The sequence below is a fragment of the Prionailurus viverrinus genome, chromosome C2 (genome assembly GCF_022837055.1).
Source record: "Prionailurus viverrinus isolate Anna chromosome C2, UM_Priviv_1.0, whole genome shotgun sequence".
In the NCBI taxonomy this organism is placed as follows: Eukaryota; Metazoa; Chordata; class Mammalia; order Carnivora; family Felidae; genus Prionailurus; species Prionailurus viverrinus.
The window spans coordinates 104,717,619-104,735,327 of record NC_062569.1 but is presented as its reverse complement, the minus strand read 5'-3'; the positions used below and the strand labels follow the sequence as shown (position 1 = coordinate 104,735,327).

Here is a 17,709-nt window from a genome sequence, read left to right as displayed (position 1 = left end):
AAGAGTACTCCAGGTGATCACAACGGTCAGAATGTTAGTTTTCTTCTAATGGGGGTAGGAAACGTGGGGGTTTTGTTTTACTTTCCAATCTTAGGGTAAGGGGCTTACGGAGGCAGGACTACAGGAGGGAGATGATGAGTGTTTATCATGCAACACAGACACAACAGTAACAAAACCACCCTTCCGAGGGCTGGCTTGTTGGCCTGACGGTGACACGTTATATTGCCATGCAGGAGACTCACAGTTCAAATCTCAATCTTGGTTTTTCATGCCCCAGATCAGAAAAGAAGTGAAGAAACATTGTAGATTGTGCCTTCAAATCCGAGGAAGGAAATACATATGTTACAACCATCGCTACTTTTGCTGAACAGTGTGAACATAGTTCTCTGAAAATAAGTCTGGCTCCTTTCTGCAATGATGCTACCATGTCACGTGTCACGGGACCATGTTCAAAGAGGAGAAAAGGTGCTACATCTTGTACAGCAGAAGCAAATAACAGGAGGACAAGACAGGGTTTAAAGGGTTGTGTGAATAAGAGATAAACACATTCATCAATAAAATTACCCTAACTCTGAAAAGGATTCATCACACGGTATGCTGAAGGAAGAATGTGTGAATGGCAACCCCCAAGAATGAAGACCATGGTCTCCTGCCGGAGATGTAGGCGGCATTCAAGATGTTCCCAACCAAACTCCTATCTGTACTTAAATTTGCTATTCCTTTGACCCAGAAGTTCCAGAAACCTTACTCGGCTAACACCAGCCATAACTGCCAAAGTGGCTGTGAACCCGAGTCTGCTAAGGTTCTGTGGAAGCCACTGTTCTTCACAGATCTCTCTGGGAAACCAACAGGTTAGCGTCACGTGATTCTCAACCTCAAACCAATTCAAACTGGTAAACTACAGTCAAGAGGCCCTAAGATCTGAAAGGCATCATTCTTGGAAATTAGCCACTCTACCCTTGCCCTTTACTGAATAAAAATAACAACAAAAAACTGGATCTCAATTGGGCACACAACACAGATAATAATTCTTTTATTAACTAAATTACAAATGCTTTGAATAAAAACTTAACTGTAACAATCATTTAAGGGTCAAAGATTTACTTTCTCCCACAGATGAGAACCAGTAATTTTTCTTGTTTTCTTCTCCTGAACAGTGAATCAAGGCCATGGTGCTTAAACACAATTGTATTCCTTTCATGTCTTGCTACTTTCCAAATCAGAGTCCATCACTTCACTTCAGTTACTCTGGAAAATTGAAAAATGAACATATAATCATTATTCCTGTCCATTTTCTATGCATTAACAAGTTGATGAATTTTTAAAAATTAAAAGTTTCAGATATACAGCATCTAAAAATAAAGAAAAAAGTGTTTAATCTTAGATTTACAAAGGTCACAGATGTAAACCGGGTAAATCATTAGCCTTTTTAGTTGTAGTAAGTAAAAGGCCAATGCCAAATGAAAATAAAAATCAACAAAGTCTGATAATCTCAGTTGGCTGGGTTGGCTGAGAAGCCAAGAGATGTTGGTTTTTCAATGCAAAAGATATTTACCACAGAATAATACTCTATCACATTCACTTTAGACCTACATCATTCATTTGATGTAAGTGAAATAAACATGCGAGTAGGTGCAAGTGAAAGAGAAAACGGGATTGTGGTCCTTAGAAAGACAGTCTGAAACTGACAAGGCAGACACACTGTGAGGGCCTGGAGCCCACCAGAAAGATTTAAAAAAAGGTTAAAAAAAAGAAAAAAACAAGAACAAATTCTGAACAGCTAAATATTAGCAAAATTAAGGGAATTTCAAAGATCATCATAGACTTTGTATGCTATGAACACACAAAAACTGCTGTATCTACTGACATGGTGGTTCCAAAAAAAGTCACATGAAATTAAAAAAGGAAAATGCACTTGAGGTTCTTATACTAGTTTTCTGAAAACAGAGAAAAGGAGTTTCATTTCTTTATACAACTGCAGAAGAATCACATGGCAGAAGAAAAAGAGCAAAGAAATAAAAACAAAACAAAACAAGAGAATGTAAACATGGACAAACCATGCCACAATTCCAGGTACCAGTTCTTTTTTTGAATGTCACTTAGTTTATTCCTACCAACTGCAAATTTTTTTTTTTTTTATTAGGAAGGTGGTGGTTGGTAAATAAAACAAACATTTTTGTAGTAAAGGCTGTGGCTACAACACAAACCTACACAAGTGGAATCGTTCTGTGATTCCTTGTTGAACACAGCCTAACCATTGTTTTAAACTTTGTCCACCAGTACACAATTGGTGTGTTTTTAATCTTATGCAAAAATTAATTGCACTCATGGGAATATAGCCTCTTGTGTTAAATGCTGCACTTTGCCACAGAGGTGAGGAGGTTAAAGCAGTAAAATAGCACACTATTTACATGATCAAGGAATGACTAAATATCAAAGGTATGAAGAAATGTTTGATAAGATAAAAACATACAGTTATTAAAATATTAACAGACTTGAAGTATCACAGCATCTTCAAGCAAAATCAAAATGAATACTCATAGCACTCAATATGTCTGACTTACTTATCTTTAAAAACTAGCAAATGTCTTTGAAATATTCAATACAAAATAGAAGTGATTAGCCCAGAGTTCCAAAACAAGAAGCAAAAGCTGAGTGACTAAACATTTCTTTTTAAATCCTTTTTCAAATGGTTACAACTGAGTCCCTAGTTGGAAAAGCAGAGATATTAAGTCCCCATGAATTAAATGCAACAAATCACCAACACAAGCACAAAAGAAACCCTGTCAAGATGATAAAGATTTGTGCCAGATTATCTATGTGTCTTCTAAAAATCATTTTTAAAAGTTACAGGCACCAGACATTGTAGCTGAAAAATGTTTTTAAAAAAGCAGTAATTTCTCTTTGCTACAAGCAGTTAAGACTGGAAAGTCTGATTAGTGACACCCTACAGCTTTTATATCACTGGTTTTGCAACTTTTAAGAGTAGCTTTAAGTTTTATAAATCAAAAAATGTAGACCTTTATGATTTGACAGTGTCCCTTTTATATACAAAAAAAGCATACTTTAAAGAAGCCCTTTTATTTCTTTTCAATGTTCCTATTTTAATCAATCTATAATTGCAGGTGCATTTTACACTTACCATCATTCATCATTCCTTTTGATTCTTTAAATGCTAAGAATTAGTAACAAGCCAAGCAGTTAGTAAGGTTCAACAATTAGAAATCATTTCTAAATAAATATGCAGTAATATCATGCTAACTATTCCACAGCTATGAAGACAAATTAATTTTAAGTCTATTACTTTATTACAAAAGCATGTCTGTGGCTCATATCCAGACTCTCAAAGGAAACAAAGTCAGTTGGGAACATAGATCTAGGTTTAGGGAGAACGAAAGTGAGATGCTTGGGTCTCACTACATGATGACAGTCTGTATCTGAATTTGTAAATCAGAAACTGAAATTAATTGAGATTCTTTTCTATCGGCTAATATAAGGCAATGGTCTTCTTGCCTAAGTATTGCTTGGCCAATGCAAGCAAGGACTGGAGAGACACTGAGGAGTGCGTTTTTCTCAGAGGTAAGAACATTACAATAGTAATACTCTTAATTATTATTTTAATTATTATATTAATTATAATAATCAAGAAAAGAGAGGTCAGGCAAGAAAAAAATGGGATTTTTTTCCCCAGGCATAGATGGAACATTCTAACTGCTTTGGGGCCAGTTTAAATTATCATCTGGTAATGGATCAAGAAGAATATACAAGTTTGTAATAACCACATACCATTAAGGGGTTCCTCTACAGCTTTCTGGAAAATATTTAAAATATATTTACGTAAAAATAGAATTTATTTCATGTCCTTTTATACTAAAATTTATATATGCTAACATTTAAACTCTATAGTAAAGAGTGAATCCTATAGGCTAAAAACAAAGTAAGGCAATAAAAGTTAAGGAAACAAAGATTGCCAAGTTTACCTGATAGTTTAATAATAACTATTAGTCTTTTAATATTTTTCTATGCAGAATTTCCCACCCACTCTGCCTCTTTCAGTTCAAGAAATTCAAACTTCTCAAAAAAAGCGCAAACATAAATAGCAACACAATAATAGATAATACAGTTAAACAAGGGGGGAGACAAAAACACAATCATTTTCAAATCATGCAAGTTGAACTCAGTAACAAGGAAAGAAAATGTGTTAAGATTTAAGGGTCCAATGATTGAATTATCTCTAACAGAGGCACTTTAAACACTGCTGGCTGTTGGTGACCAATGTAGCTACAGCCCCAATCTTTTCAGAATAAACACCCATGGAAAGATGCACCCTCAGGCCCTCCTTGCCTATCAGGCATGTCTGTGGAAGCTTGTCAGACTCAGGAGTATATGTAATCTCCACTTCCTGCCACAGACAAGAGTCTCAATTTTGGCATTTCAGATAGAGCTACTATTATTCCTTCTAGGAAGGTGAGTACAGTATAGTCCTCTCCAGGTCTTCTTTCCATAAAATAGTTCTTGGGCCTGTCACATGATAATTCTCTACACGGATTTTTTCACCTGTTCATTTATCTGGTTTATTTCCTAATTTGTTCCTTTTCTTGGAATTTTCTTAGATAGCTTTTAAGGTATCCAAGATAGAGTAAAAACTATAGTACAGTTTGGAGGAAGAAAAATGCTTCTAAAATGAGGGAAGAAGGGAAATGAATCATAATTCAGAACAAGATATATTTCAGCAATATGTACATTTATTGCATAGATTATTATTTTTAATGAAATCAATTTCATACAAATCTCTCGCTCTCATTTTAAAAGCCTGAAGTAACGTTTTGTATACCTACATCAAATGGAGCCAATAGGTGAGGCAATATACTGGAATCAGCTTCCTTCAGCAGAGATAATAACCATTATTCTTACACAGAAACTTTCCAGTTCTGAGAAAGTGAGAAGTCACTTGAGAAATTATTAGCACAATGTTAAGGAATCACTGATTCTGTCCTACTGCAACTAAAATGGCCAGATATATTTTAAAGTAAGTTGGATCTACTCATGCAAAAGTCATGAAATTACTTCAGTGTTCTCTTAATCTGATGGTATACACTGAACAGAGAGCAAAAGGCTTTAGTATCTATCTCAATTATCATTTCTCAGTCAAAACCATCAACTGATCATTCCAAATTCATTTAAGAAAGTTTAACTTACCCTAGGAGGTTGTATAGTCTTCTGATTGGAAGCTGATATAATTAAAAATTGAGAAAATAAATTTAATACGTTAAGGCAATATAATGTTTAATCTCAATGACTATTAATGGTTAATTTCAAATGATTTTATGCATTGATAGAATATAATGATCAAATGACCCACCTACATCAAATAATAAACCAATACATTCTCTCATTTGTACGGGCTATATTTCTCCTAAATCAGCCATTTGTTAAACTTCTTGGTGAAAAATGCTGTCTATCATCTATTCATCCCCACTGTGGACTCTATACCCCTCCCCACTCAACCCAGCCAGAATGTGGACAGAAGGTGGCAATGACCAATCTTCACCTCTACTCCACTGCCTGCCCTTATTAGCTCACTGTTCTCATTCCTTCTGACCCAGTCTTCTCTTCTGCTTCCATCTTTCCAGTTTTCAATGCTCCAAATAGCTAACAAACTGAAAAAAAATATTCAGATCCCTCGGAGTTCAATGAATTCTCCCAGCAGTTAGTTTTAGCCACAATCAACCTCTTCTCCATGTACTCTTTCTCAGTTTTCCAAGTTACCCTTTGCACTGTTTCTGAGTGGACTGGTTAATGAAGGAATACAGGGCATGGAGAAAGAGAGAGGGGAAAAACATTTACTTCAGTTGCATAGGGAGAAAGAGAGAACTTCGTTACAAAAGCCAAGTGAGAAGGACCCAGCGCAGCGGAAGCCAGTCCTAAATCAGAGTCCTATATGTATGAAAGCATGAACCAGCAACATCCTGTGAACAGGCTGGTGGGGGGGTAATGCTATGGGATAGTCAATTACATTATCCTGTGGATTGGATGGAAGGCTGAATTTGCTTGTGAGCTACCGATGCAGGGCCCTAGAACCGCTCTAGTGTTCTGTGCTCTTTACTTACTACCATTCCTCCTCCACATTCACCCCTACCAAGCTTCCAAAGCTGATGGGCAATGGGAGTGAGACCCCACGCAAGGACAGCCAATGTAGAAACCAGCCAGAAGCCAACAGGCTCTCTCAAACAGAGACCATGGTGACTAACTAGCCTGAAAAGTTTTTCTCTCCCACTGGGACCTGAAGAGGAGAAAGAGAAAGTAGACCAGAAAGTTGGTGATGGAAAGGAAGGTGACAAGGAGACAGAAAGCAAGCTGGGAGAGAAGCTCAAAGATTAGAGACAAACATAAGAGAAACTACCAAGGAGAAGACAAGAACAAAATATAAGATGAGGCCATAAAGGAGAGGATGAGCTCTTAGGGAAAGAACCAGAAAGGAACTCACAGTATAATCTGCAGATGGGCACTGACTAACTCTTGTTACTCAGAGGGCAACACGATGATTCAGTTTGTAGAGATGTATCAGAACTTTCTAATTCCTAAACGGCTTACTGTCTCAGCCCCTGTGAGGTCTGGTTATATCTCAGTTCTCAAGAGATCCCCATCTCTGCTAGTGTCACGTGTGGCTTTAAAGTAAATCTCCCTTACAGGAGGCACGGGGGCAGCGGTGTGGTCCTTGCAGCCAAACAAGGAAACCACTTTCTCAAGTAGTATGGAGTGAAATGGGTTGGGAATATGGGTGAATCACATTTAGCAGCCTCTCAAAAGAAGCCAAGCAGAATTATAGAACTTCATTAGGGATCATCACAGTAGTTACATATATATACAAATCACTTCAACTAAACCATGACTCTATGTTCTATCCAAGAAAAGAAAACTGAACAGCTGTGCAAATTTCTGACTGGTAGCGTGAAGGATCAGAGGTAAGATTTTAGAGCTGTATTTTTGAAATCATAAATTTATTTATCAGGATTAACATTAAGAACTTCCAAGTAACTCCTTTTCTATCCTAATAATGTGTAAAGAATAGTTTCTGAGTTCCAATTCTCAGGTCCAGGGAACATCACATTTTGGCTAGACCATTCTGGAAAATAAGAGCTGGGATACCAGTCAGCTGTGCTCTCCCTAGTAGTAGTATAAAACCCAGAAGTGCAAAAGCTAATTTGAGTTTTCACTTGAGTTAATGCTCTCCCACACACATATGACCGAGGTGACAAAATGGCTGTGGTTTATCTGTTCTTACCATGCCTAAGGCACTACACACATACATACATATGTGTATATGTGTGTGTATGTAGTCACATATATATGTAGCTTAAATACATATATTTATTTATTTTTAAGCCACAAGCTTTAAGGATTCCATATGAGCCCCCTTGCAAGGTTTCTTCCTGATTTGTTCTTCTCTCCCTGAAACATCTGATGACATGACACAAATATATTTCTACGTTTTGAATTTTCAGAAATATTTTTCCTACTGATAGCAGACCTACCTCTTCCTAACATCCTAACAGTGAACTATAAAAATATCACTTATATATATTCACTCCATGTCATTCTAAAACAAGTGATATGTTGTGATAAATCTGGTTTTTGATTACTAGTAGGTTGATTTATAACAAAACATAATTATATGTCTTTATACTGAGCTGGTAATGGCTTAAAAAAAAAAGGAAAACAAAATGAACAAGTATGGACTCTTATAAATAATGGATATAAATGCCCCATATAATCAACAAGCCTAATTCTAGTGAGTTTAGTTAGCAGTATTTAATTTTCTATGTGATTCACATTATTCTTATCTCCAACCCCAATTTCATTTTGTAAAACTTAAATACTTCCAGTAATAAAAAAAAAAAATCCAACAGTTTAAAAAGACCATAAAAAGTGAAAGTTAAAATCTTACTTCTAAAGTAACAATTAAGGCTACAAATTTAAACTTGGAAATAATAAAAATAACAGTTAAAATTCTCATAGGGCCATTAACTTACTCTTTAAAAAGATAGCTTGGATTTTAACAACAACAAAATCTGAGAATTTTATTGCATTTAAGTCAAGACACATTCATTAGGCTTTTCCAAAACAGAGCACAATGAGTAAAATTTATTTTGGAAACACAATTACTTGCCTCCTGATAAAAATGCTAAAATTTGCAACCTTAATGTTACATATACTGATATTTACACACTCAGATTATATAAGAAAAACACACTAATTTTCCTATTCTACCACATTATCTAAAGAGCAACTTTCCTGTACCTTTTCTCTTCTTGCCCTTCAACTGACCGAAGGTGTGCCTCTGAATTCTGGCATTAGACAAGTTGATTTGGAAAGTTACTTTAGAATATTCTCAAAATATCAATAAAATTGGACTAAATTCTTAACATATAAATATTTATATGCTAAACTATGATAAAGAAAAAATTGGGGGAACTCTTTTAGGATTTTACTTTCACTTCGATTTTTCACATGAGAACAGTATGTGTGTTACTACACTGGTTTCCCAAGCTTCTTTGGGAGATAAGCTATGGAGAAGGGAGAGACAGGACCCAGGAGGTGGTAGCTAGACAATGCCTATTTCCACCTGAGTCGGCATTCCAGACCTGTTGGCAATTCTACTGAACATCATTCTTTGTTAGACATGGAAGGCATGGGGAGCAAGGCAATAAAAGGGAGGATGATCCAGGGGTGCCTGGTGGCTCAGTCGGTTAAGTGTCTGACTTCAGATGAGGTCATGATCTCACAGTCCTTGAGTTCAAGCCCCATGTCCAGCTCTGTGCTGACAGCTCAGAGCCTGAAGCCTGCTTCAGATTCTGTGTCCCACTCTCTCTTTGTCCCTCCCCCACGCGCATGCGTGCTCTCTCTCAAAACTAATAAGCAAACATTTAAAAAAAGGGAGGATGATCCAGACAATGAGGAATAAACAGAACAAAGAGCCATCAAAGACACCTAATACTACATCATGTTGTAGGAATATTGAGGAGAACATTGTATTCTCAAACATTCACACAGAGCAATGTAACTAGCAGTATCAACTTCAAGAACCACACAAATGGGGACTGGAATACTCAACAAAAATAGAATATGTATCAACATTCATAATGTGATGCTCATGATAGCTACTACCATTTGGCTGAGTGGTCTTCATTGTATTTTATGGACCTGTGAGTCATGAACTAAGAAAATTTCATTGAGGAAACAACTCTGATTTATGAGAACACATAAACCAAAGATAGGGAGATTTTAGTTAAGTATTTTGTTTATCTAACAAGCATTAACTAGATAGGGACAAAAGAATATGTAACAAAACTGAACTCAATGATTAGTCAGCAAAAGCTGAGGTTGAGAAACAAAGGTAAAGTTTCTTTGACAATATTATGTAAGCCATATGGAAAATTATTTGACTAACAATTCAAGGTTCATATAATTTTTGAAACACAGTAAAGTTCACCTAAAGCAGAACACTGATTTTTTTTTTTTACTCTATTATTTGGCAACTTTTGATTATTTTGACAAATTTTTAAGAGTCTGGTTTACTGCTTAAATAAAAAAAACAACTTTTTAAAAAGGATACTAATTTAAACCAATTGTAGGGAACATTTTTAGCTTAAATCAGACAACATACTACCTAAAAGCATCTGCCTCTATGTATAAAAAATAAGAATTTATATAGACATCTGTTATTTGAAAATTGGCAGATTAAAGATGAAATTCAAAAAAATTAGCTAATTCCAACTTACTAACCATTTATTTTAAAGGTAGTAAAAACAACATGGAAGGATCCAGAGTGTATAATGCTAAGTGAAATAAGTCAGTGAGAGAAAGACAAACACCATATGATTTCACTGATATGTGGAATTTAAGAAACAAAAACAAAGGAAAAAAGAGACAACAAAAATAAGATTCTTAATTATACAGAACTGGTGGTTACCAGAGGGGAGGTGGGTGGAGGATGGGGGAAATAGGCAAAGGGAAGTAAAAAGCACACTCCTCATCATGAGCACTGAATAATGTATAGAACTATTGAGTCATTAATATTGTGTACCTGAAACTAACATAACACTGTATGTTAATTATACTGGATTTTAAAAATTAATTAATTAATTAATTAATTAAAAGGTAGCAAAAGCCTGAATTTTAAAGCTCCATGTTTTTATTATATTCGTTTCGTTGCTGTTGTTGTTGTTTTGGGAGGTTTTATTTTATTTTATTGTATTGTATTTTTAATTTTATTGAAATCCAAGTTAGTTGACATATAGTGTGTTAATAGTTTCAGGCATAGAATTTAATGATTCATCACTTACATATAACACCCAGTGCTCATCCCAACAGTGCCCTTCTTGGTACCCATCACCCATTTAGCTCATCTCCCCTATTCCCCTTCCCTCCAGCAACCTTCAGTTTGTTCCCTATATTTAAGAGTCTCTTAAGTAAAAATATTTTAAAGTCAAGTAAAGTCAAAAGACACTGTTCTTTTAACAAAAGTGACAGATTTTGAATTTCAACCTGTCTACTTAGGGGAGCCAAGGTCTATAAACAATCTGCAAGAAGAGCAAGTAACAACTAGGTCTCTCATAGAAACAATGGGACAATTAAAAATCTTTTTCTATTAAAATGAATCTTTGCCCCACTTCAGGCTCTGTGCTGACAGCTTAGAGCCTGGAGCCTGTTTCAGATTCTGTGTCTCCCCCTCCCTCTGCCCCTGTCCTGCTCACACTCTGTCTCTTGTCTCTAAAAAAGTGGGTAAATGTTAAAAAAATAAATAAATAAAAATAAAAAATAAAAAAATATAAAACGAATCCTCAACATTCTCTCCTTTTAGCTAGTATAGTTTATACATTCTAAAACATAAAGCCATTTTTTAAAAAATAGTTTATAATCTAAAATTTTCATTAATTCATATTACTTCTACCCTCTTTCATTACCCCCAAATCATTCCAATTTTATTATTTAAGAAATACAGCTGCATTCATGATATATTCTCGTTTTTGGGAAAACTGATAAATTTCTTTAGTCAAACCATAAGAGCCAATCAAAGCATTACATTCGTTATATTTCAATTATATAACTGAAATTCTCGGCACAGGCTAACAAAAAATAAGATTGACTTACCAACAAGTTTCATATAAACTAATCCAAGTAATTCTGCTAGAGCTATAATACCCAAACCTGAAATCAGAAGAGGGCCGTTCACTGGGGTGCACTCTGTAAAAACAAGTGAGATTTTACATTAAAAATCTACATGAAATAAGTTATCTTTTTAAAAGAACAAACAACAATAAATCAAGTTTTAAGGAGAGTAATTCTTTTTCTAATTATTAAGAAACAAAAACTACCTACATATATTCATCATTATTAACTCAGTGAAATGCCTCCAAATTATTAAAAGACAAAAGATTTTGTTTGCATAACATGTGCCTTATCACATCAAGACTAATAGAAAATAGTGTGTAAAGCCTTAGGTTCCAACCAATTAGAGGCTGGTTATTTAAAAAATTCTCCCACAAATATAGGCACAGCAGTTTGGCTGCTAGAATAATCAGCCCACAAGCCATATACAGCCAATATTCTCATGGCAATATGGAAAGCACTATTCTCAGTGGGGAAAAAATGAGAGTTAAAAAAAGAAAGCTCACAAAGCCCACAACACCAAATGCTGGCAAGGATGTGGAGCAACAGGAACTCTCATTCATTGCTGGTGGGAATGCAAAATGGCACAGCCACTTTGTAAGATAGGTTGGCAATTCGTTACAAGCTAAATATGTTCTTAACATAACAACCCAGCAATCACACTCTTTGGTATTTACTTAAATGGAGTTGAAAACTTATGTCCACACAAAAACACGCACATGGATGTTTATAGTAGCTTTATTCTTAATCATCAAAAACTGAAAGCAGCAGGATGTCCTTCAATAGGGGAATGGATGAATGGATAAAGAAGAAGAAGGAGAGGAGGAAGAAGAGCTCTGTCCAAGAGAAATCTGTAGTTAAAAACTGGGATGAGAGAAGAACGTAACCCTTACCTGAGACACAGAGGCTTAGTCCAACCACAGAGAGCACATAGCCCAGTACCTGAAGGATCAATATGGCGATGGTGAAGGAAGACATCCAAACACCTGAAGAAAGAAAAAGTGGGTTGAGAGCATTTAAGAAGCAATCATACCGACTTGTATTTTGTGCAATCAAAAATAATATCCAGTGACCATAGACTGACTCTGGATTTCCTTATGAGATGCTTGATTCTTTCCCAACGATTTAAACTTTGCCTTTTCACACAAGTAGTCTGTTCCAGAGTCACACGTTCAGCAGTCTTTTATTTTCACAGTGAGCTGAGCTGGACTGGTGCTTTTTACCCCAAACCTTAGAACAATGCTGCTTTTACCACATTTGTGCATTTTACAGTATGAATGGCTATTATGCGTGACTTCACCACATGCACATAAAATTACTCTAGCAAAGAGAACCATTATGCAAAACATGCTGCTGTAAACATCATAACCTCTGTCTCGTGTGCCTAGATCTGTGATTTTATAACAAATTAATAACTTTCCAATGTACACCAAGCCAGAGATAAGCTCAAAGACCGAGTTAAATGTGCAAATAGGAAAAAACAGACTGTAATAATAACAAAAATATGTTAGTGATTGACTCCAAAAATGCAGTGAAGATTATACCAATTACAATTTGGATACTTGCATCATCTTTTAAAACTACAATGTTGAGATTTGCCAATAACTAAAAAAGATATATTTCTATTTATAATTGATAACCCTAATTTGTAGAACTATTTTTTAAGACAGGCTTGGCAAAAGAAGAGAAAGGGCATGTTTAATGTCTACTTATAACTTGAAAAAACTGAAATAAAAATATGAAGATAATCATTAAGAAATTATATAACATAATTTAAAAAATCCACTGGCTAGCATCAAATATATATGAAAATTACTTTTTATTAAATAATAGAATGCCCTGAAAACCTAAGCTAACCTTGAAATTAATCCACACAGGGAAAGTGTTACTAAGAACATAAGCCGACTTTTATCAGGTTGTGAAAAAAAGAAAAAAAGAAAATCATACAAGAAATATTTTAACCAAAAATGTTTTCAAAAAGAAAAAGGTAGACAAAATCATGCTATAACAACATATACTTACCTATCATAAACACACAGTACTGAAGTAATATTAAAATCACTGTAGGAACCACAATTAAACCAAGTCCACAAGAATTCTTTGTTGAATATTCACCTGTTAATAAAAATAACATTAAAAATATTATCCTGTGTACTTCCTACTTTACAGGAAGTTAAAGTACTCAAAGTCACTAAGTGTATTAATCTCAATACTATTCTTACAAACTGCAAAAGGTTCAAAAATATATTTCTCCCAAAACTTCACACAAAACAACTATTTTTTAATTTTATTTTTTAATGTTTTATTTATTTTTGAGATAGAGAGAGACAGAGCGTGAGCAGGGGAGGGGCAGAGAGAGAGAGAGAGAGAGAGACACAGAATCCAAAGCAGGCTCCAGGCTCTGAGCTGTCAGCACAGAGCCCAACGTGGGGCTTGAACTCACAAAACGTGAGATCATGACCTGAGCCGAAGTCAGACGCTCAACCGACTGAGCCACCCAGGCACCCCACAACTATTTTTTTATTAAGACCAAACTTAAAACATCTACTAAATGTCAACATCTAAGTCTCAACATGTGGAAACCTTGACTTGGCTTTGCCTCAACTACCCACAGAATTCCAGTGAGAAACTTGGGAGTCCCTCTTACTATTCCCTTTACTTGCTGTGTTCAATCTGTCCCAAAGTCAAAACAGTTGTTCTTTCAAGTTATCTTCTCAACTCTTCTCGTCCTCCCGGTGTCCTAACTCCAGAGGCAAACAGAGCTGCCAAATTTATGTTCCTAAACAGTACACTGTACTGTATCTAGCTCCAAAGCAATGACAGATCTCTCCAGTCTGCTCTGTGGGTCCCAGCTCATATCTGCCATCTTTCCATGTGCTGCACTCCCTTTCTTCCCCCTTCCACTCCCATCTTCCAAAAACAAGTAGTTTCAGGTAGAATTGTTTCCTACACCCATCCCCACTTCCAGGTCTTGGCAAATGAAGTCTGCCTCTGCAGTGGGGTGAATGATGGCCCTAAAGATACATCCACCTCCAAATCCCTGGAGCTTGTGAATATTAACTTCTATGGCAAAAGAATATTACATTATATAGCAAAGGATGATTCAGTTAAGGATCCTGAAAGGAGGAGTTTATCCTGGATTATCCAGGTGGGCCCTAAATGTAATGACAAGTGTCTCTGTAAGACAGGCAGAGAGAGATTTGACAAAGACACTACTGCGGCAGCAATGGAAATTATGGCGCCATAAGCCAAGGAGCTACAGAGTGCCAGCAAACATCAGAAGCCAGAAGAGGCAAAGAATGGTTTCTCCCCAAGAGCCGCAGGAGGGATTATGGTGTTGAGGACATCTTTAGTTCAGCTTTATGGCCTCCAGAACTGTGAGAAAATTTCTACACTTTTAAGACACCCCCTTTGTGGTAATGTGTTACAACAGCCCTATGAGCCCCCCCACCCCACTGCCCCCGGGTCCTCATTTCCATCAATCCTGCCTCACTCATATAACTGTGTATCTTACCTGGGACAAAAACAATGGCTCCAACAATGACAGCTATAGTGAGCACTAGTCCACCAACAAATAAAAGAATGGTTTTCTCCTTCATGAGACTGGATTTATATTTAAGCGCTTAAAAAAAAAAAACACAAAGAATTACATGAACCCAATCACAAAAAGTAAAGCCATTTCTGTAACATGAAATGCAGAGATAAACTGTAACTTACTGTAACTGAATAATCTTTGAGGAACAACTCCCTCCTATCATGTGAAGCTACCTCAAATCTTTTTCGTAAGTCGTTATCTAAATTATTGTCATGGCAGTATAAATATGGGCACTAAATTTAAAGGTGATGCTTTATTCCCCTATATTTAAAGAATGAAGGTATATACATCAGGCTTTCTAAATTAAGGCATTATTATTTTGGGCCAGATAACTCTGTTCCGTGTATTATACAATGTTTAGTATCCCTGGCTTCTACACACTCTATGCCATGAATGGCTCCCCAGTGGTGTCAATCAGAAATGTCTCCAGACATTGTCAAATGTCCCCTGAGGAACAAAACTGCCTCAGGTTTACAACTGATATACATACACTGATGAGAAATAACTGGCTACTTAGTAAAATATAAAATTAGGAAAGCATTTGGAATTCTAGATTGTTTTGAAAAAGTAGAATAAACACTAGACACATCAGACCCTTTTGGTATCCTGAGGGTAAAACATGTTTACATTGTTCAATTAAAATAATTGTATAAAAATAAACTACGAATACTCAATAGCACTCATCATATGTGTTCCTGTTTTTGGTGCTAGCTCTATTGTCAAGTATCTAATACCTTCCTTGAAAGAATATAATGGATAAGCCTAAAAATATTAGAATTGCCCCCTGAAACAACACAGGTGTTGGGAGCACTGACCTCCCTCACCATCTGCAATCCAAAATCCAAGTATAAAACTTTTAACTCCCCCAAAACTTCACCACTAATAGCCTATTGTTGACTAGAAGCCTCACTAATAACATAAACAGGCGATTAATACATATTTTGTATGTTAGGTGTATCATGTCCTGAATTATAAGAAAGTAAGCTACAGAAAAGGAAATATTAAGAAAATCACAAGGAAGGGAATATATATTATATATATATATATATATATATATATATATATATAGCATTGGACCATAAAAAATCCACATATAAGTGGACCCACAGAGTTCAAACCCATGTTGTTCAAGAGTTAACTGTATTTCTTTTGCTATACATTCACCTTTTGGGTTCTGTTTTGGCTAATACTAATTTTTCACCAAGAAAGTTGTTAAAGTAACGTAAAAGGAGGCTGAGTAGCAGAGTGTATGACAGAAATTCTGCTGTGTTTCATACACACAAGATTCTCCATGCCATTAATCAATGGGTGACTGAACTGAGGTGAAGATTTTTTTTTTTTTTTTTTTTAAATTTTTTTTTCAACGTTTTTTATTTATTTTTGGGACAGAGAGAGACAGAGCATGAACGGGGGAGGGGCAGAGAGAGAGGGAGACACAGAATCGGAAACAGGCTCCAGGCTCTGAGCCATCAGCCCAGAGCCTGACGTGGGGCTCGAACTCACGGGCCGCGAGATCGTGACCTGGCTGAAGTCGGACGCTTAACCGACTGCGCCACCCAGGCGCCCCGAGGTGAAGATTTTTTAAATGTTATATTTAGCATTTAATCTGCTTCAACTAAAATGACAAACTATAAATATATATTTATACATTGCTAGTTATAAATATGTTTATTTATAATTAAATATAATTTTAAAAACAATAAACCCTTAAATGACCATAACAAAATCTATGTATAAGGTATTATAACCTAGGATTCCATTATAGTCTATGGTTAAGATGTTAAGATACAATGCAGGCACCTGAAGATTTTTTAACTCCCTACCTATTTTAGGTTGTAATCATACTTTAGATTGTAACCTCAACTTTATTCTCTTCAGGGGGATATGGAAGGCTAAGCAATAACCAGTCCTGAAGCTGAGTAATCAAATCCACGTTCATCAGAAAAGAGAATCAATATGGCAAGTTACCCAAGATTTCATTTGACTCATCCAGCCTTGAAACTTACGTGACTATGATTCAATCATGTTCCTGACTTATTACAGGGCACCAGTGTTCACATCTTCCCTATTTTCTAGGCTCAAACACTGTTTAGGATGAAATTCCATGTACAGGTCACAAAAGGCACAAATATGGTTTAAAAAAAGAAAATTTTCTCTAGACATATGTCAGATTTCTGATTTAATCCCATGCATACTGTTATCTAAATAGAGCCTGAAAGTTCTGCAAAAGGGTTATAAAATAGAAGTTGTGTTTCAAACGTACCTCACAATCAATCAAACATTTATGAGACTCTGGTTTAATTCAACACATAAAAGAGTTACTAAGATCATGTAGCAAGAATTCACCTCGGAGTACAGTACAAATTCATGCAAAGAGGCAGACATATCATTCTTAACAAAAAATAAGAGTGTGAACCTCATATAAAATTCCACCTTTTCAGACTCAGAAGAGCTTTAGGAGAAAAATAATGCCAACGATAGTCACAAAAATAAACCACCACTTTTCAAACCTTTGCATATAAATGCACTACATGTTCCAGATAGCTGTTGTTCCTGTTAATTAGTTCAACTACTACTTATTTTCAAGGATACTATCTTCTTCCTTAAATTAAGTAGCCATTTCTATCAAAAATATCAGTGGAGTCTACTTATGTAACCACAGGCAATGAAGGAGTTCATCTCTATATACCTTTAGTGAACCTATAAAAACAAATTCTTTTGACTCATTTTCTTGCTCATGATGGTGCCTATGCAGGTCCTACAGCAAGTATGGAGAAAGCACCTTGTTGCTAAGTCAGCTGTCAAAGTTTTCAGTGTAGCTAAAAAGTCAGGAATCTGATATAGATGTCAGAGAACCCAATAATCTCAAGGATCTTTTATTGGTGATTTTTTCTGGCCCTTTATTAAGTATAATTACTCTTATTTATCAAACCTATAAAAAC

At 35.7% G+C, this 17,709-nt stretch overlaps 1 protein-coding gene across 6 annotated transcripts in view; it reads right to left on the bottom strand.

Annotated features, from left to right (window-relative positions):
- Positions 1-1,004: 1,004 nt before the first annotated feature.
- Positions 1,005-17,709, bottom strand: part of CD47 (CD47 molecule) — a 46,431-nt gene continuing 29,726 nt past the window's right edge. For 2 of the 6 annotated variants that reach the window (XM_047876392.1, XM_047876395.1), the window contains 8 exons: positions 14,687-14,794; positions 13,195-13,287; positions 12,066-12,158; positions 11,155-11,247; positions 5,200-5,231; positions 3,787-3,811; positions 3,143-3,175; positions 1,005-1,248 (listed from right to left, as the gene is read on the bottom strand). In XM_047876392.1, the coding sequence (XP_047732348.1) occupies positions 1,244-1,248; positions 3,143-3,175; positions 3,787-3,811; positions 5,200-5,231; positions 11,155-11,247; positions 12,066-12,158; positions 13,195-13,287; positions 14,687-14,794 (482 nt within the window). In that variant the 3' untranslated portion in view covers positions 1,005-1,243. Of the gene's footprint in view, positions 1,249-3,142; positions 3,176-3,786; positions 3,812-5,199; positions 5,232-8,301; positions 8,349-11,154; positions 11,248-12,065; positions 12,159-13,194; positions 13,288-14,686; positions 14,795-17,709 lie in introns of all 6 variants that reach the window. The other 4 variants (XR_007155911.1, XR_007155910.1, XM_047876393.1 and 1 more) reach the window with 4 other exon arrangements.